At 49.3% G+C, this 26415-nt stretch overlaps 1 protein-coding gene across 2 annotated transcripts in view; it reads right to left on the bottom strand.

The window, feature by feature from the left end:
• The window catches only part of jag2b (jagged canonical Notch ligand 2b), a 55068-nt gene that overhangs the window by 11000 nt on the left and 17653 nt on the right, over positions 1-26415 (bottom strand). Inside the window, exons 4-14 of one of the 2 annotated variants that reach the window (XM_048250658.1) lie at positions 17429-17692; positions 16314-16377; positions 11324-11454; positions 9587-9706; positions 9330-9443; positions 6687-6800; positions 5139-5252; positions 4482-4528; positions 4040-4216; positions 496-658; positions 178-342 (exon numbers count right to left, since the gene is read on the bottom strand). In XM_048250658.1, coding sequence (XP_048106615.1) covers positions 178-342; positions 496-658; positions 4040-4216; positions 4482-4528; positions 5139-5252; positions 6687-6800; positions 9330-9443; positions 9587-9706; positions 11324-11454; positions 16314-16377; positions 17429-17692 — 1473 coding nt within the window. The remainder of the gene's footprint in view (positions 1-177; positions 343-495; positions 659-4039; positions 4217-4481; positions 4529-5138; positions 5253-6686; positions 6801-9329; positions 9444-9586; positions 9707-11323; positions 11455-16313; positions 16378-17428; positions 17693-26415) is intronic. The other variant, XM_048250659.1, reaches the window with a different exon arrangement.

The raw sequence follows: 26415 nt of genomic DNA, 5'->3' as shown, positions 1-26415 counted from the left end.
TGGCCTGAGTCTGAATATCTGATACGACAGTATGAGTGAGTGAGTGAGTGAGTGAGAGAGAGACAATGGCAGTAGGTCCCGGAGTGAGTGAGTGAGTGAGTGAGTGAGTGAGTGAGTGAGTGAGTGAGTGAGTGAGTGAGTGAGTGAGTGAGTGTGTGTGTAAGTGACAAGACTCACTCTCATGGCAGTAGGTCCCGGTGAAGCCCTTGTCACAGGTGCAGGTGAAGTTTCCTCCTGGCTGACTGTGACACTGACCGCGGGGGCCACACACGTTCGAGGAGATGTACCGAACGCCCTCGTCCGAGCTGTTCGCTGCCACAGCGATCGTGCAGCTGTCAATCACTATGGTGAAAGTCGGGTGAGGGTTCAAGAAAATATACGAAAAGTACATTAGCACAATTCTCAACAAGACAATAATTTTTAGTTACACACGCTCACTCAGATAAGAGTGTATGACACGAAACAGGTATGATACAGGGTTGGCGCGGCCCATACCTTGGCATGGAGTGGTCCTGCAGTGGTCCTTTCGGTCAGCGCACGTCTTGCCCTCGTAGTCCTCCGGGCAGGCGCAGTAGAAATCTCCCAGCATGCTGTGGCACGACGCCTCGTTCCGGCACGGGTTGGACTCGCAGGGGTTCGATGGCAACTGGTTGGGCAGCTGGTCAACAAAGCAGGAGGACGGTGGTGAGGGAAGGCAACACATGAGAGAATAAAAGAAAGAATGAATGAAAGAGGGAAAAGGCAGAGAGACAAAGTGCGAGAGAGAGAGAGAGAGAGAGAGAGAGAGAGAGAGAGAGAGAGAGAGAGAGAGAGAGAAAAATGGAGAAGGAGAGACAGACAGAGAGCGAGAGCGAGAGCGAGAGAGAGAGAGAGGAGAGAGAGAGAGAAATGGAGAAGGAGAGACAGAGAGCGAGAGCACGCGCAAGTGAATGAAGCATGCACGCCCACGAGTGAGTGTTTGCCTAAAAGCGAGCAGGCTTTGATTGACTCAAGGCCTTAGCTCTTTAGAGCCAATCCCCTTAGCGAGATAAACAAACAGGCGTAAGCTGGGGAAGCCGGCCGTAAGCTAATAAACAAAGTGCATCTCTTACACGACTCCATCAGCGCTCCCACAGACACACACACACAAATCATTTTGTTTGTTTGTTTAAACACAACTCCAACAAAACTCCCTGTAGAGCAGCTCGAGAAACACGCACAGTTATTTCAGTGATATGATCGTTTTGGTCTCTTTTTGGTATTATTATTTTTTTGTTGTTGTTGGATGTTCTGACCCGGACCCATGAGCTTCTCACAGCAGCTGCTGGGTCAGAAATGCTCAATTATATTTTTTGGGCTTTTTGGCTTTATTTGTATAGGACAGTGAAGAGTGAGCCAGGAAGTGAGTGGGAGAGAGAGATTGGGTGGGATTGGGAAGTGACCGCAGGTCGGATTCGAACCCAGGTCCCCGTGGGCACTTGGGCCCGTTTATGGTATGAGCGCTGTAGCCCATTGCGCCACAGTGCCCCCCGTTTGTTGGGTTGTTTGTCTGTTTGTTGGGTTGTTTAGTTTGTTGGGTTATTTGTCCGCTTTGTGATCTGTCCCGTCCCTGTGGGATTTCCTTGACCGTGCTCTAATGTGGTTGCTGTTTTGGAAACCGCAGGCAGTAAAAAAGAAAATCACCCCATTATCGTATTTCTCTTTTACGGGCCTTTATCGCTCTCCAGTACTCTACCCAGAGCTAGTTCAAACACTCGACACACACATCCTTGTGTACAGTGCACATCCTGTAAAGTGTGTGTGCGTGTGTGTGTGTGCGTGTGTTCAATGTCCGCACAGTCGTAGAACAGTCTCTATCTTCCTGCAGTCATCACATCATTAAAGAGGGGAGCCATTTTGGAGCTGGAACAAGGTGTGCAAGTGCATCTGAGTGTGTGAGTATGTGTGTGTGAGTGTAAGAGAGAGAGGGAATAAGTTTGTGTTTGTGTACACACACAGCAGTGTAGTGTGCCAGCTGCCATGTAAGGTGTTTGGGCTGCCCACTCTTGTGGCTCTCCTCCAGTTGGACAGACACTAGTCAGGGTCTCTCTCTCTCTCTCTCTCTCTCTCTTAGGGGACGGACGTGCGTAGATTGCTCAATCCTCTGTCAAGTGATGGGTGTGTGTGTGTGTGTGTGTGTGTGTGTGTGTGTGTGTGTGTGTGTGTGTGTGTGTATATGGGTGCGTGTGTATGTGTGTGTGGAATGACGCAAGAGCCAAGCAGCATAGAGAAATCACCCCCCCCCTCTTTCTCCTTCTGTCTTTCTACCCCTTCTCTCTCTGCCCCTTCTCCTCTCCTCTCCTCTCCTCTCCTCCTCACTCCTCCTGGGAATTGAGGTCTGCAGCCAGTGAAATGGAGCCGAGATGAGCTCTGGCATTGGCAGCAGCTAGCAACAGAAACCTGAATAAAACATTCCCATCGATCACGGGAGCGGCCGTCTCAGCTCGGCCTGTTAAGGCAGCCTCTCCACCCGCCACTGGCTGCAAAGGTTGGCACGGCCTAGACGGGCGGGCGACCCGAGTGGCCAAAAAAACATCGAGTGCCACGCCCAACCCCATCATGCACTGCACTGCCCTAACACCCCCACCCCCCCCGTAATGGAAAGAGCTGTTGGAGAGTCTAAACGGGAGAGTGGAAGCACTCCAGGCATGATCATAATGCAAAGAAACATCTTCTCCTCCACCCACTGTTGTAGCACCAACAGGCACCGTGCCAGCACACCCAAATAAGTGTCGCCTCATTCACAGTACAGTACAGCCCGCCTTTTATTTTTAGCCACACACACACACACACACACACACACACCATCCGATACAGAGGTGTTCACTGGCTAAACACTAGCTTTGCTCCCAGTCCCGTGTTATGCTACGCTATGCTACAGTATGCTATGCAGCGCTAAGCTAGCGAGGTTAGCTTGCCTTACTGTAAAACATTAAAATTCTAAGTCAGCAGTCAGACTGTAACGCTTGCAGCTAGCGAACACTTGAAGGTTTGTCTGCAAGCTTACAGAGTCCCCAAGCTAAAAGCGGACACATGGTCACGGCTGCTAGCCCTGAGATAGAGCAGCGAGTTCAGGCGCACTTGTTGCTAATGATGTTAGCTGATAGCGAGGCGGCAACAAACAAAGATCTTCCTTCAGGCGTCGTACAGACGCATCAAGGGCTCGAAATTTGGTCAGACTGGCACGCCAAGTCCTCATTAGAGCTGCATAACTTTAAACGGGCAAACACACACACATGCACACACACGTTCTGATGAGGGCCACTTGGTAAAAGCTTTACTTTAAGGAAGAAAAAAAACACTAATGCATTTTGCATGATGGTTTCTACTCATTTGACTCCTTGGGAAATCAAAACAAGATGATTTACAATAGGAGTCATAAGCAACCTCAATGCTTTTGATAGTTTCTATGTGTAGAACTCATCCTGATGCTGTTCTAGAAACTTCTGAGAACATGGTACGATACAGGCACCGTACTGCATGTCTGCACCTAATGAGCTGGCTTTCAAAGTTCCCTTCAAAGATTGGAAATAAAAAAAATAAGAAAAAAGAACCGATAAATCCAGCCAAACATTCATAATGTTTCCTGGAACACCCTTTTCAACATGCCCATAACACTGTGATGACTTTCCGGTAACGAAAACCAAACAAAAAAAAGGTCTGGTCAGGTCAATCTCTGTTAGAGAAAGAGGACCAACACAATGGACATTCCTGTTCTCAGCAATGCAAAGTTTCACGTCAAGCTTCATGACACAGGAAGTGCATTCTCTGATAAAGAGGGTTGATGATGGGTTTTGCTTGATAGTCATTCCATAACCATTAAAACATTTATGGGTCTAAGAGGCGTGTAAGCGTTTATTAGTGCCCACGGCAGTAAAACATCAAAGCCTTGAGCAAATCAGAAACTTTTGACCACAAAAGACCATCCAGAGGGTCCATGCAACTTTCCCCCTTATTTCCAAAACCTTGGTCATGCCAGGCCCAGTGTGTGTGTGTGTGTGTATGGGGCGACGGCACTCACCTCGCACACGGTGCCGCTGAACTCTAGTGGGCACTCGCAGACGAAGCTGTCCAGCAGCACGTGGCAGCGGCCGCCGTTCTGACACGGCCCGCTGGCACACTTGTTCCGCTGGATCTCACAGTGGGTGCCCACAAAGCCGACCGGGCACTGGCACAAGTAACCGCCTCGCACCACCTCCTGAGGAAGGGGAGAGAGAGAGAGAGAGAGAGAAAGAGAAAGAGAAAGAGAAAGAGCGAGAGAGATGTTTTAATCACATATAATACATACTAAATAAATCCTCCATTACATTAAGCCTACAAACATACAAAAGGCCTTTCTTAGTCCTTTCATAACTATTTTTCACACAAAAGACCAACATTTAGCAGAATATATCTAAATAATCATTAACATCAGACGCAAGTTAAGGAGAACTACATGCATCATGCCAATGAGAGAAGCTCACCTTACAGACTCCTCCATTCTGACACTGCCCACTGCACCCATTCAGATCTGTGGATGGAAGACGGGAGGAAAAAAAACATCTTGATCATTTCAGGACTACAACAGGCAGAGCAACTCAAGGGTTATTGATGTGAAGGTGCACCCAAGCTGTGGTTAATCAGGTTGTGTTAGGCCAGGAGAGAGAGAGAGAGAGAGAGAGAGAGAGAGAGAGAGAGAGAGAGAGAGAGAGAGAGAGAGAGAGAGAGAGAGAGAGAGAGAGAGAGAGAGAGAGAGAGAGAGAGAGGAGATTACAGGCAGTTAGAAGAACGAGAACGGACACCAACACATGACACATGCACACACATACACAGAGTTAGCGGTTAACAGCGCGGTTCACACAGGCGTTCCAGCATGCAACAGAACTGGATTTTTTTTGTGACGACCCTACAGGAGAAGAAGTAGTACAGGGGTGTGTGTGTGTGTGTGGGGAGGATGGGGGGTGGGGGCAACCCTCCACAATGAATAAGTGAAAGTTGGACGCTTGAACTGACAGAAAGAGGGGGGGGAAGCAAAGAGACTGGGAAAAGAAAGAAAGAAAAAGTGAAGTGAGAGACAGGAGTGCATGAAGACAGAGTGTTGGACAAGTGAGGGTGGCTGGGCAAGATGGAGGCATACTAACTGATGTCACAGTTCTGTCCGGCCCATCCTTTATAGCAGTCACAGTGATATCCGCCTATTAGGTTTTTGCAAGATTTAGCATTTACGCAAGGCTTCCCCAAACACTCATTTGCATCTGTGGAGTCAAGGAGAGGAGGAGGAGGAGAGGCAACACGAGTTAAAAGGGAGACAGAGAGAGATGGAGAGAGAGAGAAAGAAAGAACGAGAGAGAAAGAGAGAAAGAGAGAGAGAGAGAGAGAGAGAGAGAGAGAGAGAGAGAGAGAGAGAGAGAGAGAGAGAGAGAGAGAGAGAGAGAATGAGATTTGAGAAGCCAGCTTTTAAGCCCCACCACCAGAGGAAAAAAACCAAAACACTTGGAAAACTTGTGATCAGTTGACAGAGTCAAGCCTCTCATTCTGTAATTGCACCTTTTCTTTCCCTCTCTCTCCCTCTCTACCTCCACCCTCATCCCACCATCCTGCATCTTAACCTGACACCTTCCATTGGCTAGCAGCAATGGCTAACAGTTCTGCCAACAGTCATTGCTAACAGCAGAGCCCCACACACACACACACACAAGAATACACTACCCGATTCAACACCCCTCTCGACTGCCTTTACCTTCTTGTTAAAGACACCCACACTACAGGGGCCCTGTTAAATATTTAGTACGGGCCCCCGCCAAGTGTCCCCACTGTGCGTGCACACACACACACACACACACACACACACACACACTGCTTGTTGAAACCCAATGCAGGGAGCGGGCAATGGTGGCCCCGAAACACAAGCCGGGGGTTAGGGTTCGGCCCGAAAGCCGAGCCCCCACCACCAACACCACCACACACACATACACACTCCACTCTTCTGGAGTGGGGGGGGGGTCAGGTTGCAGGTGCTGGGCAATGTTTGGCTGCTTCACAAAAAAAAAACAACAACAAAAAAAAAAAACAAATAAATAACTTTCTGGAGCATCTCACACTTCCTCTGATGTGTGGAAAAAATAAAAACAAAAAATTTAAAAAGACGAAACCGAAAACGAGACGTCTGTGTGGCCGTAAGCACAGGCGAGTGACTCTCCCTCATCTTGTGGCTCTGACTGGAAAGGTCAGTGGGCTATTTGCCTGACCAGTCCATTATGTAGCTGCCTATTTATAGTGCTGCCCACGATCACCTGGATCGGGTTGCATATAGTAGCTGTTCAACCTCCAACCCCTCCCATACGCTTTTTCATTGCTGATGAATGAAATCCAACTGTCTGTGTTGTAGTTGACATGGATAGAAAACACAGAAATATCCAAACGCAAAACACACACACACAAAAATGCAAACACCTTCAAATGCAAACAACTTTTAGTCGTTCAAATGCAATGCTGATTAATGAAACAGAACTCAAACCAGATTTCTTGCTCACACACAGACACACACACACGCCTATAAACGCTTTGAGGATCACTGCAATGCGACTGGTTACATTCTGTTGGTCTAAGAACATGCAGACTGATTGGTTCAAGGTAAGTGAAGGGGGAGGGGGTGGGGGGTGGACTAGGGCACCGAAGATCCGTCTTACCAATCTGGCAGGTCTTGCCCATCCACTGCAGTGGGCACAGGCACTCAAAGCCATCTTCCAGATCAATGCAGGTGCCACCCTCGGCACAGGGACTGGATGCACACTCGTCCATATCTGTGGGCAGCGAACATGGTATTAGAAGACTGAGATCCGACACACACACACACACACACACGTAGAAAAGAGCACACACATACACAAACTCATTAGTTCATTTATGAAGCTGGAGCTCTTGAGTTTATGGGTGCTGGGAGAGACTTCACAGCTCTGCACCAAACGCTGCAACTGCAAACATTTAACCGGACCAATGCACATCCAGCTGGCCTGTGGCTGCTGAGCTGTCTGCCTGAGGCCTCCAGAGAGAGAGAGAGAGAGAGAGAGAGAGAAAGAGAAAGAGAGAAAGAGAGAAAGAAAGAAAGAAAGAAAGAAAGAAAGAAAGAAAGAGAGAGAGCACGACAGTGTGGGGCAGGCAAGATGCTTCAGAGCCTCAGACATCCAATACGCTTTAAATTAATCCAAAGAGAGAGCAAGCAAGCAAGCAGAAGAGAAGAAAGACAACAGCAGGAAAGTGAGAGTGACACAAGCCAACTGAGCAGGAAGAGACAGAAGAGAGAAACAGAAATACAAGACTGTGGAAGGAATAGAAAACATAAAAAGAGAAAGGGATGCTGAGAGAGGGAGAAGACTAGAGGAGAGGAGAGGAGAGGAGAGGAGAGGAGAGGGACTGCATCAGAGGAAAAATATAAATGCAGGGAGAGACAAGAAAACAACAGAAGTGATTCAAAGAAAAGCGAAGAGACGAGTGGAGAGAAAGGTGGAGAGGAGAGGAAAAGCAAAGCAAAGTGTAGAAATGTAAAAACCTAGAGAGAGGCTGCCATGACAACACACACACATGGCGTAGGTCGGTTCGCTAAGAGCCTTAGAGCATGGCCTCGCCTTCACACTGTAACGCGATTAGCCGGCGAGCATAATCCAAGGGACGGCAGATTAGCCTCTATTAGAGCCCCGATCCACAGCGCTAGCAGCCGGGCAGCAGAGGACGCAACACCGGCCGGGTGGCCGCGTGGAACTACAGAACTAAAAAACTAAAAGGACTGGAAAGAGGTAGAGAGAAAGGTGGGGGGAGAGCTGGAAAATACTTCTTTGTCTGGGGCCTTGAATCTCTGGGCATGTGTGTGTCTGTTGTGAGGGGGATGGTTTTGTGTGTGTGCGCAAGAGGGAGAGGGAGAGGGAGAGGGAGAGCAGAACTCACTGAAAGTTCTGAGTATCTGTGTCTAGGAATCAATATAGGTTCTAAGCATGTGTATGGGTTTGTCTGTGATTCGACTGTGAGTCTGTGCATATGTCAGTGTGTAAGCCTGTGTGTGTGTGTGTGTGTGTGTGGTGGGAGGGTGGTGCACAGCACCTTTGTAGGCTCCGCAAGCGACAAGTGCCAAATTCCAGCAGGGGATCCCACCCGTTGCCATGACAACAGACACAGGCCCCAGATGTGTGGCAGGGGCCAGGAGGGCAAATGTGTGTGTATGTATGAGTGCGTGTGTGTGTGTGGGGGGGGTACTTTTAATAACAAAAACCTTCCAACATCCCCCTTTAGACAGAAGAAACGGGAGTGGGGGGCTGAAAGACAGATAGAGAGGGATAGAGAGATGGGGGTGAGAAGGTGAGAGAGAGAGAGAGAGAGAGAGAGATGGAGGGAGAAAGAGGGGTATCCACACTAGCTTCAGTCTGCTGGGTTATCTGACCCGAGGGCAATATGAGATAAGACAAAGAGCAGAACAGGAAAAGGAAGTGGGGGGAGAGAGAGAGAGAGAGAGAGAGAGAGAGAGAGAGAGAGAGAGAGAGAGAGAGAGAGAGAGAGAGAGAGAGAGAGAGGAAGAAGGGAGGGAGGAAAAGGGCAGAACCCTCTTCCTTGATTTGTAAAAAAGCCAAAAGCAGGGGTGTGGGTGAAGGCAGCTTATGCAAATCCTCCTGTCTCAGTGATCAGTATCACCGCCACTCTAATCCAAACCCAGCAGCAGCAGAGAGGGATGGGAGGGATGAAGAGACCGAGAGGAAGGGGGAGGGAAGGAGAGGGGGATAAGACAGAAAGAGAGAGAAAAGAAAGGATGAGAGGGGAAAAAGGGGGGGATGGGGCAGAGAGAGAGAGAATAGAGAGAAAAGAGGAGAGAGAGAGGAAGAGAGGAACCCCACTGCGATGGTCTGTCATATCCCTGCATCTTGAGGCTCCATAGAGAGGCAGGGAAGAGGAGAGAGAGGGAGGGCAAAGAGAGAGGGATAAAGGGAAAGAGAGGGAGAGGGACCCCACTGTGAGGGTCTGTTGGCCCCGGCCAGCAACGATCGCCCAGCAGGGGTCTGCCTCAGCAGAGCAGCACACACCAGCTAAAGGAGGCATCTGGACACGTGGATAAAAAAAGACCTGTGTGTGTGTGTGTGTGTGTAAGGAATCATCCTGTCCTGTGCTTCCCCCTATTCCAACCTCTACCCCTTCCACCACACACACACACACACGAGATTAATGCCCAGGTTCAAAATGAGGCAAGAGTAAATGAGAGAATATATGCATGAGTGTGTGTTTGTGTGTGTGTGTGTGTGTGTGTGTGTGTGTGTCTAAAAGTGTAAAGAAAGAGACATCCGTCTGCTCACCTTTGGCGCAGGTGGGTCCTTCCCATCCCGCTGGGCAGTGGCACTCAAAGCCCGAGGGCACCTCATGACAGGTGCCACCATTGGCACAGGGGTTGGACACACACGCATGCTCCGCTGCAAAATACAGAAGAGGTCAACACACGCACACACACACACACACACTACTAACGACTATTGACTTAACACTTCACACACCTACATTAACATTAAGAACAATACATGACCTGGGATACTGATTTCTAGTGCAGATCACTCACCGATCTCGCAGTTCTTGCCAGAGTAGCCCTCTGGACAGGCACAGCTGTACTCGTCCGGCTCAGTGTTCATGCAGGTGCCGCCGTTCACACACGGATGGTGGGTGCCACAGTAGTTCAGATCTGAGCACACAACACACACACAAACACATGTTAATGAAGACATCAACATAAAACGTAAAGATGCAGGAATCCTCCCCCCCTGCCTCCAGGCACGACCCCCCCTAACCCAAAGACTGCTGGGAAGTGACCCCTAGGGCCTGAGGTAGGGGTATGTAACCCCCTGTCAGCACCACACTGGCTGTGATGGCAGCTGTCAAATCACAGGCACATACACACACACACCCCCCTAAATCACACACACCAAAAAACTCTTACACACACTTACACCCTCAGCACATGTTGTTGTGTGTGAGGGCAGTGTGTGTGTAAAGGGCACTAAATAAAATAAAGAGGGAGGGAGAGCCGCTGGTACCGAGAGGCAGAGAATGAAAGAGCGGGAGAAAAGTGAGAAAGAGAGGAGGGCAAAGAGAGAGAGAGAGAGAGAGAGAGAGAGAGAGAGAGAGAGAGAGAGAGAGAGAGAGAGAGAGAGAGAGAGCGTTTCTCGTTCCACAGCTTTCCTTCCATGACGGATGGCTGCCAGTGGATCGGGTGTCCCGAGACCCACTCCAATCACAAACGCTAGGCGCTCATACGGAGAGTGCACTCACGCACGCACGCACAGGCACACGCGCACGCACACACACACCCATTTGAGAGTGCATGCACCCATGCATGTACACACACACACACACACACGCGAGCGCGCATGGCAGACGCTGACACTGCAAGCCTGCAAATCTGCTCAGTGTAAGATGCTGTAATTCTATTTGATACGCTGGCGTCTCCCTCCACTGTCTGAATGGCTCTCAATCGCTCACAACACAGGAGTGTGTGTGTGTGCTCTCTCTGTCTCCCTCTCCCTCTGCCTGTGTGTGTGTGTGTGTGTGTGTGTGTGTGTGTGTGTGTGTGTGTGTGTGTCCCCGTGTGCGATATGGGATAATACAAGCAGGAATACGAGACGGGGGGCAGTCCGCTCACTGCGTTTGCGTAGCGTGGTGGTGACGCTGGTCACTAGGCGCTGTTGGATGGGAGTGAGTGTAATCTGTCGCTTTGCTCCAACGTCGGAGCCTTGGCCAGGTTGACCTAAATCTGCCGGAATTATGTTACCAGGTCAGATGTAGTGGACGTATTGTGGACGCGCGCGTGTGAGTGTGTATGTGCGCAGGAGTATATGTGTGTGTGTTGTGTGTGCTGTGAAAGAAAAAAGAAATGAAACACTTAAGACTTAAAGAAAATAAGACAGAAAGTGTGGCTGAGGAGGAGAGAGAGAGAGAGAGAGCACAAGGAGATGGAGGGATGGAGTGAGAGAGAAAAGAAAGAAAAGAAAATGAGAGAGAGAGAAAAAAAAGAAAGAAAAGAAAAAAGAGAGAGAGAGAGAGAAAAAAGAAAAGAAAAGAAAAGGAGAGAGAGAGAGAGAGAGAGAGAGAGAGAGAGAGAGAAAAGAAAGAAAAGAAAAGGAGAGAGAGAGAGAGAGAGAAAAAAGAAAGAAAAGAAAAGGAGAGAGAGAGAGAGAGAGAAAAAAAAAAGAAAGAAAAGAAAAGGAGAGAAAAAAAAGAAAGAAAAAGAAAAAGGAGAGAGAGAGAGAGAGAGAGAGAGAGAGAGAGAGAGAGAGAGAGAGAGAGAGAGAGATCAACTTACTTTTGTTACACAGCAGACCTCCCCAGTTCTTCTCACAGTTGCACTGCCAGGGTCGGGTGCAGGTGCCATGCTGGCAGCCAGGGTAGGGCAGACACTCGTCACAGAACTCCCCCTGCCAGCCGTACTTACACCTGCGCACCACAAGGACGGCGATAGAGAGAGAAGAGGAAAATTGTAGTATTATTTTGGGTATTACTACTGTTGACAACCATTCTTGCCAATAACTTTAATCTCTGTGACATATAATACATTTGTAAACAGAGAGAGAGAGAGAGAGAGAGAGAGAGAGAGAGAGAGAGAGAGAGAGAGAGAGAGAGAGAGAGAGAGAGAGAGAGCGAGAGAGAGAGAGAGAGAGAGAGAGACGGGGGGGGGGTAAGGACAAGGAGGGCTAGTCAGTTAAACAGTTGGTCTCACACAGAAGACATCTTAATGACTGCTGTCAGACATGAGGTGAGGGGGTGTTGTGGTGTGTGTGTGTGTCTGTGACAGCTTCAAGGTAAACCTCCATCAAACCCTGACCTCCTGCTTCCTAATCTTAGACTAGTGGGAACATTCCAGGGGCATTCCCTGTTCTAGCAAACCCCACCACACTGCACCCCCTGAGAAGAGGGGTGGTGGGGGGCAACAGGGGAGGAGGTGGTGGTGGGTGTCCAGGGTGGCACAAGAGGTGTGTGTGTGTGTGTGTGTGTGTGTGTGTGTGTGTGTGTGTTCTGTGGCCCTGGCGAGGGGTTAGCTAATCATTGGTTTTATCGTGACGCTCTGCTATTCCAAGGCCAGTGGTGTGGTGCGCGCGCCCCCCCAGCTGTCATGTCAATTCAGCTGGAGCTATTTTAGGACGCACCCCCCCCCCCGCAGGAGAGAGGCACGGAGAGCGAGGAACAAGACACCCAGATCTCTACCGCAGCAAGTCGGTCTTTCTGACTGACAGAAAGAAAGAAAAAGAACGAAAAATGAAATATGGAACGCGAAGGAGAAATTAAAGACAGACAGAAAGAAACAAAAGAGCGTTGAAATTTGATAAGCAGTCAGAAACAAACAAACAAACACACAAAAACAATGTAAGGCAGACTTGGAGACTGCAAAAGCTCAGAGTCAGCATCTACTCTCGCTGCAATCACCAGCTAGAGCCGCGTCAAAGCACTAAAACAAGCCGTAGCAAAGTTGGGAGAGCAAGACATGGTTGCCTGTCAGTGACCTGTGTAAACCTGCAGTGCTAGTGTTAGCATTAGTGCCCGCGTCACTCTCCCTGATCTTCAACAGCAGGCTGAACCCAGGCACTGACATGTGAGAAAATCTCTCCAGATTGCTTTATCTGCTGCACAAGGTAATACAGTCTACTGTAGCACATACTGTAGATGGCCCCTTAGGTACACCACCACTACTACTACTACTACTACTACTACTACTACTACTACTACTACTACTACTACTACTACTATTACTACTACTACTACTACTACTACTACTACTACTACTACTACTACTACTACTACTACTACTACTACTACTACTACTACTACTACTACTACTACTACTACTACTACTACTACTACTACTACGCACTTTCCGCGCAGGGCAGCAGTCCAAATCGACTTACATGAAGCCCAGGGAGGTCTCCAAAATACAACTCCCCCTAACCCCCTACTGCCCACTTCCCCCACCTGTCTCCATTGGACGCAACTATCCCCCCCACTCCCCCTGTCCAGATCTCTTTTCCAGTGTCTCTCTGGTAGCCTACCGCAGGCTGATCGCCGAGTATATTTACTTTTACTGTAAAGTGCCCACTAGGCACAGCGCGTTGCCTAGCTACCACACACTACGAGTGCCGCACGAGAGCGCGTAGGCTCGGGGTACGCGGTCGAGGGGTGCATCGGCAGGCATTCCTGGTTCTCCGCTGTGATTGGTCAGCCGGGGGTGGGGTGGGGTGGGTTGGCTAAGGGGAGCCTGGCAGCGAGCCCTTTCTCTCCACATCCAGAGTGCGAAAGAAACGCAGTATGCTAATTCATCAGGGGCAAGCCCTGGAGCGCCACCGACACAGTCAGCCGAAAAGCGGAGAATCGTTGCCTCGAGCGAAACAGAAATACAAGAATATTCCGTGCCTCGCGCACACTACATTCTTTAAGAGGAAAAGGATGCTTTTGGGACCATTTCAGCACTCGCCTGCTCTTCTCACTCAGAAATCCTTTACGGTTCTGCTTCGTATTTGCTCATGAGTACATCAATATTCGTTCTATTTTTAGAATCATGACCCCTATTAAACCGAAAAATAACATCTGTGTACGCTAAAGTCAATTCACACTGCTTCTACAAAACGGCAACATGTACCAGCATTTGGCTGTAGTTGGATGCACAGCACATTACTGCAGAATAATCAATGAGAGCTATTATTGAAGATCTGACACAATACAGTCAAACTTGAACACTTGAGTTCCACTGAGTTCTACGAGTTTCACTGACTGGGAACGTTTGAATAGGCCTGTGAGAGCAGCCTTTAGGAGGAGCGGTTCTTTTGCCCCACACTGTTGCGTGGGGCAGTCTCTGCTGGACTAACGCATTCCTGTGTCACCTCCCATTTGGCCTCCACGACAGCGGCTCTGACGAGACCGTTGCGGGCCGCCAGCCCAGCACTGAATAAGAACAGCCCCATTTCAGCTCAGCTTAACATGATGCTTCCCCTTCCTTTCATCAGAGCCGTCTAATGGAAGGAAGGGCGGGAGAGAGAGAGAGAGAGAGAGAGAGAGAGAGAGAGAGAGAAGGCTATGTGTGGGAGTGGGTGGCCACCCAAACAAACTAGCCTGTACCAACTGTACCTCCCACCAAAGGACTGCACCTCCGCCACCCGAAGACCGCTGGACGGGGAGTGCTGGGGTGACAGAGTCCATGCTGACATGCAACATCCTCTCCCCCTCGGCTTCCTCACAGAGAAATGCAGGGGGGGGATGCAAGGAGCTGAGAAAGAATTAAGAAGAAATGATAGAACGAGTGATTGAGAGGTGTAGGAAATGGAGATGAAGCACAGAGAGAAAGAGATAGAGAGAGAGGGAAAGAGAGGATGAAGGAGAAAGAGAAAGATAGAGGGACATAGAGAGAGAGGGAAAGAGAAGAGGAGAGAAAGCCCTGCATTCTCTGCATATTATGCAGTCAAAGTGACACCTGAAAAGCCCTCTCTTACAGTATGGGCTCTCCAGACAAGCCTCTGTGTGTGTGTGTGTGTGTGTGTGTGTGTGTGTGTGTGTGTGCGTGTGTTTGTGTGTTTCCCAGTCAAACTGACAGCTGAAAAACCCTCTCTCGCCCAGCATCTCTTGTTCTAAAGGGCGACTCCTGGGACTAAAAATACTAACTCTGCCCTTTTCTCCTGGACGGCGCGCATTTCCGGCACGGGCTGCAGACGGCACCTAAGAACCGCAAGAACCGTGTGTGTGTGTGTGTGTGTTCTCTGTGTGTCTGTGAAGAGTAAAGGACGTGTAAAGGAGGAGGGGGTGTGTGTATATACTCATGTGTGTATATACTCATATTATTAGTATGCGTGTATGTGTTTGAGGGAGGCATATATATATATATATATATATATATATATGTGTGTGTGTGTGTGTGTGTGTGTGTGTGTGTGTGTGTGTGTGTGTGCCCATGCCTGCTGGTGTTTCTTCCGTGGTTTTAGGGGACGGGGTGTTGTCAGCCACTCCTCTGTTGCGGCGGCCCCTCGAGCTGCCCCCGCATAGTCGTCGCCTCTTAAGTGACACCTCAGCCAGCTCCTTCAGCCATCGCGACGGCTCTATTCCCCCCGCCGGGTCAGTGGCCCCGCACATAAATCACCCCTTCACAACGCCCACGCAATGTCCAGCCAACATGCCGGATGATCACAGCAGCTTACTATATGTCAAAATGGATGCAGTTATGCCCTCTAATATGTGTGTGTGTGTGTGTGTGTGTGTGTGTGTGTGTGTGTGTGTGTGTTTTGGGGAGTGTGAGGGGTTTGCAATGAGTCTGGGAACCTTGTTTATGAGTGTGTGTGTGTGTGTGTGGGGGGGGTGATTGTGTGTATGTGAGGGTCACTTCCTGGCCCCTGTCACATCGGGCCTGTAAGCTTCAAAGCTCCACTTCCTGATTGGGAGGAAAAGGATCCGGCCAAAAACAGACTGTGGGACAGGAAAGAGCTGAGGAGCTGGAGTAGGAGACAGGAGGAGGAAGAGGAGAAGAGGAGGAGGAGGAGATAGAAGAGGAGGAGAGTAGTGGTAGAGAATTACACAGGTGGGGAGGCATGGACATAAGAAGCTAGGAGAGCCTGGCAGCAGTTTCCTGACACAGAACGAGGCAGATCCAGAGACTGTGTGTGTGTGTGTGTGTGTGTGTGTGTGTGTGTGTGTGTGTGTGTGTGTGTGTGTCTTATGTTGTAAGACCAAGTCGAGGCAAGCCTCAGATACTGCTGCCCTCAACACCATCCATCTCCAAGGAAGTAATAAGTCATCCTGCAGCAATAAGCCTTTCATCAGAGAGCAGCTGCAGAGCAAAACCCCTCTGCACAGTCAAACTGACCCACAAAAAACCCACAAACCACCCTGTGGAGAGTCAAACTGACCCACAAAAGCCACAAACCCCCCACTGCCGAGCCAAACTGACCCACGTGTCCAGCTTCCTCCGTCCAGGTTCCTGTAAGGCAGACACAAAGCAGGCCCCTGCTGGCTAGACTCAGCCACGGCAGGCAGAACCACTGATGGCGCAGGCGGTGACGACGCTAACCGTTCTGTCCTGACTCAGGCCTATTCGGCTGGGCTACTGGGACATGAGTAGCGTGATCAGCCCTCTGGGTCGGGATCTACACATCAGAACACCGCAGCGCCATCAGACGCGCTGATTCATCGCACGGCTGATGAACAGCATGGGCTGACAGATGCATTATGTGTGCGTGTGTGCGTGTGTGTGTGTGCGCGTGTGCGTGCGTGTGATAGCTTGGGCAATTGTCAGTGGAGCAGTGGAGGGCTGACACACTTACCGACACTCTCCTGGCTCCCCAGTGCATCCTCCCTGTAGCAGGTTACAGCCTTGCTTGCAGATAGCTACAGGAGACAGAGACAGAGAGAGAGAGAGAGAGAGAGAGAGAGAGAGAGAGAGAATTTAAAAAAACTAAGTCGGTTAGATTTAGAATGATCCTTGTCCTCTTCTACTTACTGAAACGGTTATTTTTCCCACATTTACAGAGAGTTACCGTAACCAGAAGAGAGAGTTAGTTAGAGAGAGAGAGAGAGAGAGAGTGAGGAGGGCTAGGGGCTTTTTGTCTGCTGGCCTGTGCAGTGGCCTTTGCTAGGCACAGCCCGAGGGCAGCTCCGCCCAGCTCACCTGACCCCCTTTGGCCTGGCCGCCAGGCAGAGCCAGCGCTGGAAACAAGTAAACAACCCACTTTATGGCTCCTTACACCCCCACTCTCTTATTCCACACTCTGTTGCTCTCCGAACTATCACTCCCTCTCTCTCTCTCCCTCCCTCCGTCCCTCTCTCTCGTTCTGCAACCATTCCGCTCCCCTCGTCACCATGCTCTTGTGTCCTCCAGGCAGGCTAGTGATTTAGGGCCTCATCATACACCGGACCCCAACCCCCCACTTCTCCCAAACACACACACACACACACACACACACTTATCATACTCATACTAACCTCTCTACAACACTCAGTAACAGCATGAACTAGATGTCAACTTGGAGTTTCTCTCACACTAACTATTCAACTAAGAAAGGAACCCAAGGTACAACTACGATTCTCCTCTTTTATCCAAAAATACATCAAGCAAAGGCAGAGACCTGCATTTTGTCCCCTAAGAGTTAAAGTGTTGTGCTACTAGCAAAGGATCCTAAAACAATCCTCATTTCTACATAGATTTCTCTCAATCCTGTTTCTTACACAGAAAAGAGATTACAAATACTATTACTCTAACAATATACGAAGTACGCACTAACACACACACTTTATTATCGATTCCACAGCAAGTTTCAATAGGAATGAAATGTTTTCATACTGTACAATCCAACAGATGCAACACACACACACACAGACACAGACACAGACACAGACACAGACACAGACACAGACACAGACAGACACACACACACCTCACCTGTCTTGCAGTCGGGTCCCATCCATCCGTCTAGACAGACGCGGTTGCCCGAGGGCTCGCAGCGGAAGTGTCCGAAGTAGTCGTCGCGCGGGCGGCACTGCTTGTTACACTTGCTGCCGTAGTAGTTCTCATCGCAGCGCACGCGGACGCGATACTCCATCTGCGCTGTGGGGCCTGGGTACAGGACCGTCTCCCAGCCTTCGCCCGGGTTCAGCACGCCCGTGCGGATGCTCCGCTCAACCAGCGAGTCCGCCTGAGGCCCGTCTGTGAGGGGGCAGGAAGAGGGGAGAGGGAAGCGAGCAGGTTTAGAATAGCACACAGAAATGTCCGCAGGTGACCAGAAAAGATGTGCAATGAGGCCATCCTTAAAAATATTTTCGTTTGCCGTAACCCGACCGACCCTGTCAATTTAGAACCGACCCAAATATTTATTTTTTCCCCCTTTTAGTCCGACCGACTTGCCGGTTGTAAACTTGCGTTAATACCGACCGATTGTTTTTTTACTCTAAACAACCAATACAAATGCAATAAAATAATATTTCTTTTAGTAGGCCCAAGTATTGTGAATATAAATTGCCTACATGCAAACGTGGCTCACTTAAAACAAAACCTGTGGCGTCATCTCTACACCATTGGTTTTACGCATGTCACACTATGGCCCTACGCCGTTTCATTCACACAAACTGATAACAGCTTTTACTTGGGCGAAGTTCTGGAAGAACTGTGGCCAGATCTTTTCTCATCCCTCCTCCCCTAGTCTAACGGTGACCGTGTCGAGTATTGAAATTGGTTGTGGTCTATTCAGCATTTCTCAAAATATGGGTCCGCAACATGGAGACTGCTGGTCCTTGAGTCGCGGAGTGAAATTAGGCCCGGTGCTTCATCTGATAATTTGCTGCGCAGTTGATCAAGAAACCGCGGATCGGCGAAAAAAAGAAAACAAGCGTTTCTGCTATCGATGTCATTAAACATGGAGCCCTACAATTAAGTGGTGGTATGAGCATTCATTCAGTGCGGCGTCTGCCAGAGAAACTGAAACTAATCGATAACGTTGGTATCAAAGCTCCGCTTCAACCTGTTGGAAGGCTATTTATTTATTTAAGCGAAACTTAATAGAGCGGCGTTGTTTTTGGAACTTCCTTAGAGAGCAGAGACTGTATAATACACTGTATAGCATTGAGTATTGTATAGTCAAATTTCAATAACGCGTGGCCAAGAGCTATTGTAGCCTTCTTTCTGGGTACATGTAGATGAGCCCTATGACCCAAAAGTCTGCCATGACCGGGCCTCAGGTCAAAGAAGTTTGAGAAAGGCTGGTCTATATAACCTGCATCAGAATGAGGTTTGCAATGGTGCGCCTGAAGGCACGGGTTGAAGACCCAGTCAGTTACGATCCACGATATGCACATTTGTGTAAATTCATTCCTACGTAATCACCATGACCAAAATTGTACTTTTTTTTTTTACTTTGAATCTTGAAAAAAAATATATTGACCTACCTACCGACCCATTTTTATTTTTTTTTGGCTGTTACTGCAAACAAAAATATTTTTAAGGATGGCCTGAGAGAAGAGACCGACAGTGGACTGATGTGCAAGCCCGATGTGCAAGGGCACAATCATGTAGAGAGGAGGCGGCAAGGTTAGAACATACAGTACACACATTTGAGATATTAAAATAAAATATATCAGGAGAGAGAAAGAGGGTTGGGGGCTACTGGCGTTCAGCAAGGGTATGTGCTCAAAAGCCCCATCATAGGAAGCAGAGTCAGGAGGGGGTCAGGCGACAACATGTTTTACAAATGGACATCCGGTAACTATACTTATATATAGCTAGATCCTACTGCTCTTCATACTATGCTTACTGCTCTGTTTTTATTCTTAATATGCTAAGTGAGTGTTGTACTTTTAGAGCAAAGATTAACCGGAGTCAAATTCTCAGAGTCAAATTCCTTGTTTGTTTACGCAAACTGGGCCAATAAAGCTGATTCTGATTCTGGTTAGCAGGTGGGGCCTAACTAGCAAGCCCAATATACTCTTAGGATCAAAACAAGTCATACAGTACAGTGCATCAATCTATTAGGCATTAGTGTGGTCTCGTCTGGAGATCGGGGGAGGCCGATAGGATGGGGGAAGAGTCATTAGCAGAAGTGGACTAATGCTGCATTTTACTTGCAAACCTAATGGGCAAGTTGAGTCTAAAAGGTGCTAGCCAAGGGCAGTACACAGGTCATATAGCCAAACTACAGGTCACTAATGTACGGGACAAAACAGTGGTCTTTCAGCTCATTCGGACATGTCTGACAGACTCACAGGTATAAATAGTCGACTCCTAATCTGCTTATGCTGGGTTGTATAGGTGGGTGTTTATGGGGTGGGGTCAAATCTGGGTGGTCGACAGATGACCTATGGATGACCACCTTGTGTGGAGAGAACACTCCGAGGAAAGTGTTTGTGGGGACACATTACGGCAAGTGTGTGTGTAGCTCACTGCAAGTGTGTGTGTGGTTCACTCCAGTCTGCGGTGGGGACCCAAATGTTATTAAGCTATTTAGGATATTTACCAATCTGGTTAAGTCACTGAATCGCAAACAGAAACAACAAAACATTATGAGACAAGTGATTGAAGTATAGCAGCAGATAAACACCGCGAGTAATCAAGCATATATGGCCTTACTCGTTTACAAGCAAACAATGCAATTCCGACTGATTGATAGCCAAATACCCACCCACACGCGCACACGCACACACACACACACACAGGAACAAAGACCGTTTGTGGACCACCATGAGAAGCTGAGTGGTGAGGCAGAGCCTTACACACTGATATAAACCCATAAAAAGCTCCGCTTTGCCCCGAGTGGAGGTTCGGAGCGTAGGCTGGCTCGCTCCTCTGCTGCCCTCTTGGCAGACCCTGGTGGTCAATCCCCAATCTAGCCCAGGACAAGAGAGCGCGGCGGGGGACTGCTGTTAGAACTGAGTACGCATGGAGAGGGAGACGGAGCGCCAGCTACTGCCAAGACCGCCGCTGGCTACGTGCAAATCTGTGCCAAAAAAGGGAAGCTCCTTGCTTGAATATATAAATAAATAAATACAAGCCGTAAATAAATAAATAAATAAATAAATAAATAAATAAATAAATAAATAAATAGAAAGTCAAATGCTACAGGCAGCCGTGGCATTGGCAGTTTGCCACATCAGATGGCCCAAGTGGAGAGGCCACAGGCCACCACCAGCTCAGGAGAAGGCTGTCAGAGCATGTGTGCCTGCAAATGTATGTAAGTGTGTGTGTGTGTGTGTGCGTGAGAGAGAGAGAGAATGAATATGTAAGTCAGTTTGTGAATGTGCATTAGCTTGAGTGAGTGAGAGAGAGAGAGAGAGAGAGAGAGAGAGAGAGAGAGAGAGAGAGAGAGAGAGAGAGAGAGAGAGAGAGAGAGAGAGAGTGTGCCTCTCTAACTGCTATCTGAAGGAGAAGTGTTGCTGGGTAGAGATGGGCAGAGCACGCTTCAGACGGGCTCCCCATTCCAAAGCAGCCGGCTGCCTGACTTTCAGCATGCGCAACAGCGCGGCGTGGCGCTGCTTTCTAGTTAGCCCTTGAAGGATAAACAAACACACACACACACCTCCCCCAGTTGTCATGCAGCCCACGTTCTCCACAGCCACAGAGTTGGAGGCGGGCGACTGGTGCTCTGCCCGATAGCGTCCCACCCGTGCGTCTCGGCTCGGACGCTAACGCTAGCACTCGCATTAGCGATTCCGCCGTTCCCAAGCCTCCGCCTGCCTGCCTGCCTCCCCACAAAGAAAGCAATCTTTATCGCAGTGGGATCGCAGACGGCAAACAATCGTCGTCGCTGGAAACGGGAGGCCTGCAGTTTCCTCCGTTCCACTGCCTCGACTCAGACACACACACACACACACACACACACACACACACACACACACACACACACACACACACGCAGAGCTCACGCAAAACATAAACAAACAAGTTCTCGCATTCACACATGAAATAAAGCAAAGCACAAACAAAATGTGCATGCATGCATGCATACACAGTCTAGACCCCCTACCTCCTCAACACAAACACACACACACAGGCTACATATACAAACAGAGGTAATGCATAGAGACACAATTACTCGCGCTCACACACACACACACACACACCTTCCTCCCCGTCTACTGACAATGTCAGACGTATTAAGCAACAATAACAGAAATAGCGCTGCCGCTCCAGATAAAGAACAATGGTGCTGGGCTCACCGGCCACTCTGCGCAGTGTCCAAACAGCCTGCCGTCCAGAGCCCTTCCTGCCGGCCAAACACAATGCTGCGGGCCCTTTCCTGAGGCCTGGGGGCCCCCACGGCAAACACACACACACGCTCTCTCTCTTTCTCAGACACACACAAACACACAGAATCTCTCTCTCTCTCTCTCTCTCCATCTCCCTGACACACACACAAACACATACCACTTCACCCTCACACACACACTGCAATTCCTGCGCTTGGCAAAACATCATACACATTCGTCATGAGACACTCACTCAAAAAAAAAAAAAACAACCACTCCGACACACGTACACAAATGCACGCACACAAGCACTTCAGTACTTGGAACACATTCCTCTTTGACAATCTCAGACGCGCAATTCATCACACACACACACACTTCCCATTTGATAGTTGGCTGCAACAGTGGGAATGCAGCGTTTCAGGCATGGAGAATCCACACACACTGCGTCGTCATGTGCGTTCGGTGTCATGCCCTTTGGCACCGACCTTGCCCTGCGCGTCACATGAGCCTTGCTCAGCATCGTGACTCTGCTGATCTATGGGGAGCAGGGCACAGCAGCAGCTTCTGAAGCCTCCAGAAACTTCTCAGCCCTTGGCCTTGCTACTTCACTCCCGAGTTCTCAGCTCACAGGTTAGCTAAGCACTGGTGGCGACATCGCAATACCATCACAGCTAGGGGTGCATTGATTAATCGACTATTCGCCAACCATTTTTGGCAATGGATTAATCAATTTGTAATTTGTTAATTTTTTTCAGGACAATTAAGGGCTTAGGAGGTGAAAATTTTATTCCACCATTTCATTAATCAAACAACTAATCGATCAATCGAGATTAATCGATGGTGATTAGACCAACCAACCCAGGTCTACTAGAGACAAGACTACTTGGCCCTGAGGGCCATTGCTGCAGGCGGAGTGAACACAGTGCGTGCTGGCGTCTGCTCCATGGGAATTCACCTTCGGCTGGGACACAAACAAAGCCTTTGTCTTCCCACCTCCCAGACTTGGGATCCCGTGAGGAGAGTTCTGCTCCGCTCTGTCGCTCACGCTCTGGGAAGGTAAAGAAAGCCTGGGAGCTGTGTGTGTGTGTGTGTGTGTGTGTGTGTGTGTGTGTGTGTGTGTGTGTGTGTGGTGTATATATCTTTTGATCCCGTGAGGGAAATTTGGTCTCTGCATTTATCCCAATCCGTGAATTAGTGAAACACACTCAGCACACAGTGTACACACAGTGAGGTGAAGCACACACTAATCCCGGCGCAGTGAGCTGCCAGCATCAACAGCGGCGCTCGGGGAGCAGTGAGTGGTTAGGTGCTTTGCTCAGGGGCACTTCAGCCGTGCCTACTGGTCTGGGTTCGAACCGGCAACCCTCCGGTTACAAGTCCGAAGCGCTAACCAGTAGGCCACGGCTGCCCCTGATATGAGGTTTACAATAAATTAGCTATTTCATGACACATCGCAGATAGACACTTTGGCAATGCCATTCGTACGGCACTCAGAACAGAGCTGCAAAGAGAAAGCCGGGGAGCTGTGTGTGTGTGTGTGTGTGTGTTCTGCACAGAGCCTGTGCAGGCTGTACTGTACATCCTACATCCTTGTGTCCTTGGCAGCACTCTGCTTATGAACCTCCAGTAAGGTCAGAGGTCAGGAAGGAATGTTCCCACATCCCTCTGCGGTGTTTCAGAAGGCATTCAGGTTGTCTGTCCGTCTCTGTCCATTGCAGTCTCTTCCTTCAGTAGCCGCATGCCCACCCCAAACACCCACCACTCCGGTCCTGTGCTGTCCTGTCTTCTCTAAGGGCACGGTGAAGTGCTCAATTACTGACCAGCTGCTCCACACAACATACTTCTGTAACTTCATTGGTGTGTGTGTGTGTGTGTGTGTGTGTGTGTGTGTGGTAGGGCACGCATGCTTGGCAGCCATTTTGAGCATACATTCTAGACCTTTCGCTGGTCATGCTAAAATAAAAAAAATAAAACCTCTCACCTCTCTCCCTGTAAAGGTCCAAGAGTGTCTTGGCCCCCATCCGGCCAACCATTTCAACACATGCTTTTGAGGAAAGCGAGGGAAGAGAGAAAGAAAGAGAGAGAGAGAGAGAGAGAGAGAGAGAGAGAGAGAGAGAGAGAGAGAGAGAGAGAGAGAGAGAGAGAGAGAGAGAGAGAGAGAGAGAGAGAGAGAGAGAGAGAAAGAAAGAGAGAGAGATAGAGCGATACAGGGAGGGGAGGGAGCGAGAGCAGAAGGTGATTTTATTCCACTGCACATGTTTGCATTTGGGTTGTCAAAGCAGCAAGGAATTTTATTGTCATCCTGTGCTAATCAACTTCTGCACTTCAAAAAAGTAGCTCTTCCTTGCCAACCCGCATCTTGCCAGCCAGAGGTCCTTTCCTCCCTCTCTTACTCTCTCCATCTCTCCCCCCTCTCTCTCAATCTTTCACTCCAAGCCCCATTTCCCTCGCTTATTGCTCTCATCTTCTTCTCTTCTCAACTGAAGCTTCCTCCTATTCTCCTTCTTTCCATCGATTCTCTCTCTCTCTCTCTCTCTCTCTCCCTCTCTCTCTAACATGCATAGGATACATTCCTCCACTGACCCCCTTCCTCACAACAATTCTTCAAGCTAGACAAAAGGCGCTGGTCTGCGGCGGACAGAGCAGTGGCGGGAAAACAGGATGCAGCTGCGGTTCCGGTGGCGCCCCGCAAACCGCCAACCACCAACACCCCACCACCACCACCACCACCACCACCACCCCCTACCCCCTCGACCTCGCCCATTACTCTGCCTCCTAGGTCCCCAATTATCCAACACACACACACACACACACACCACGACCTCCCAGGTTACCCATGATGTTTGTGGGAGATTGCCCTCAGACTACAGTTCAATGGTGTTATGGCTGGTTCAGCTCATCCAGGCTGCGTTCCTTTAATACCAGCGCCAACCAATAGTCATTTCCATCCCAGGATACCTCTGTACTAGGGCTCCTGTTCGTACGAGAGATGGAGAGGAGTGTGTGTGTGTGTGTGTGTGTGTGTGTGAAGGTGGTGCACCTTTAAAAAAAAAAAAATCAAAAGCAGAGAATCCCACTCATATCTCCTGGGAGCGTCTTACTACGGTCCTCTTATCGGCTGACTATCTCTCTCAGTGAGACTAGCCTACATCAACACTGGATGTTATGGTACACCTCCTCTTGGCCTCCACTGCTGATGCTTGTGATTGCGTTCACATTTAATTCAGTAGTTGTATATGTTGTTTTGGGTTGGCACGTGATTGCTGTGTTTTTACTGTGTGTGTGTGTGTGTGTGTGTGTGTGTGTGTGTGTGTGTGTGTGTGTGTGTGTGTGTGTGTGTGTGTGTGTGTGTGTGTGTGTGTGTGTGCGCCTGTGCCTGTGCCTACCCGCCTGAACGTAGGTGGCACAAATGGGGCTTGGCCCTTCCCATACACAGAGCTTCCTCTGTGACTCAATCCAGTAGAGAGATGTTCAGGCACGCAGCAGGCCATGGACGCACACCTGCAGGCCTAAGATATGTGCTGGCGGAAGCGGCCCTTCCAACCCCGACGCGCTGTCATGCTCCATAAATCCTGACTTAGGAAGACCCAGCCATTCATCTCTCACTCACACACACAGGCACACACAGGTACTGGTACACTGGGATATGAGTGTTTGATTAATGGATTGACTGATTGATGATTAAAATAAAAAGTAGTGAAGGCCCAAGCTTTAGCTGAATAACTGGCCTTGTTTGGCTGGTGATGAGAGGAAAAACTGCCTTGCAAAAAAAAAAGGGGGTTTGAGGCGATAGGCCACAGTGAACAGGATGGAAATGGATAGAGATTAGGGCTGGGCGATATATATATCGTCTGCGATAATATCGTGATTGTTGTTCTAACGATGTGCAAATTCACGTTATCGAGTATTTAAATTACTTGGGGTGCACGGAAATCACGCATTGAAACCCCATACATTCACTAAATCCAGGAGGTGCATGCGGGAGAAGCCCCTCACATGAGTCAGCAAGTCACATGATCGCTAGTGGGTCCACGTTGTCACACGCAGGCCAAATGTTTATTTTGTGCAGCTAGTTCATTGAAGTGTGTAATATTGCAACACAACTCATCTATATTGTATTTGAGCACGTGGGATAGGTTGCGGACCCCAACCCCACTCAGATGATGGAGAGGGACAGGCTAGATGATTGAAGAGCTGCTGGTTAACATACTGTAGACAGTCTTGATTTCCCACTTGCTTCACACACTTGTATTCACACACACACACTTGCGTGCATGTGGGCGTACACACACACACACACACACTTCTGCACAGAGTGACATTCACACACACATAAAAGCACACACATTCACTCTCTCTCTCTCTTTCTCTCCCTCACACACACACACACACACACACACAGAGCCAGTCTCCTCTGCTGTGATAACTGCTCAGGAATGGCTGCCAGCTCCCGGCACCATGCGCTCGCTCCAGTTTGCCGAGCAGCAGGCCTGCCGCTCCCCCGTCGAGACGGAGACGCACGGATGAGCTTCGCCACCGCCCTGCAGTCTGCTGTGCAGTCACTCACACACACACACACACACACACACACACACACACACACACACACACACACACACACACACACACACACACACACACACACACACAGCGTAATGCACTTCAACATGAAAGGCCCCTGATGTTGTATAC

This window comes from Alosa alosa, chromosome 8 (assembly GCF_017589495.1).
Source record: "Alosa alosa isolate M-15738 ecotype Scorff River chromosome 8, AALO_Geno_1.1, whole genome shotgun sequence".
NCBI classification, from domain to species: domain Eukaryota; kingdom Metazoa; phylum Chordata; class Actinopteri; order Clupeiformes; family Clupeidae; genus Alosa; species Alosa alosa.
The sequence above is the reverse complement of the archived record's forward strand: the minus strand, read 5'-3'. Positions and strand labels throughout refer to the sequence as shown.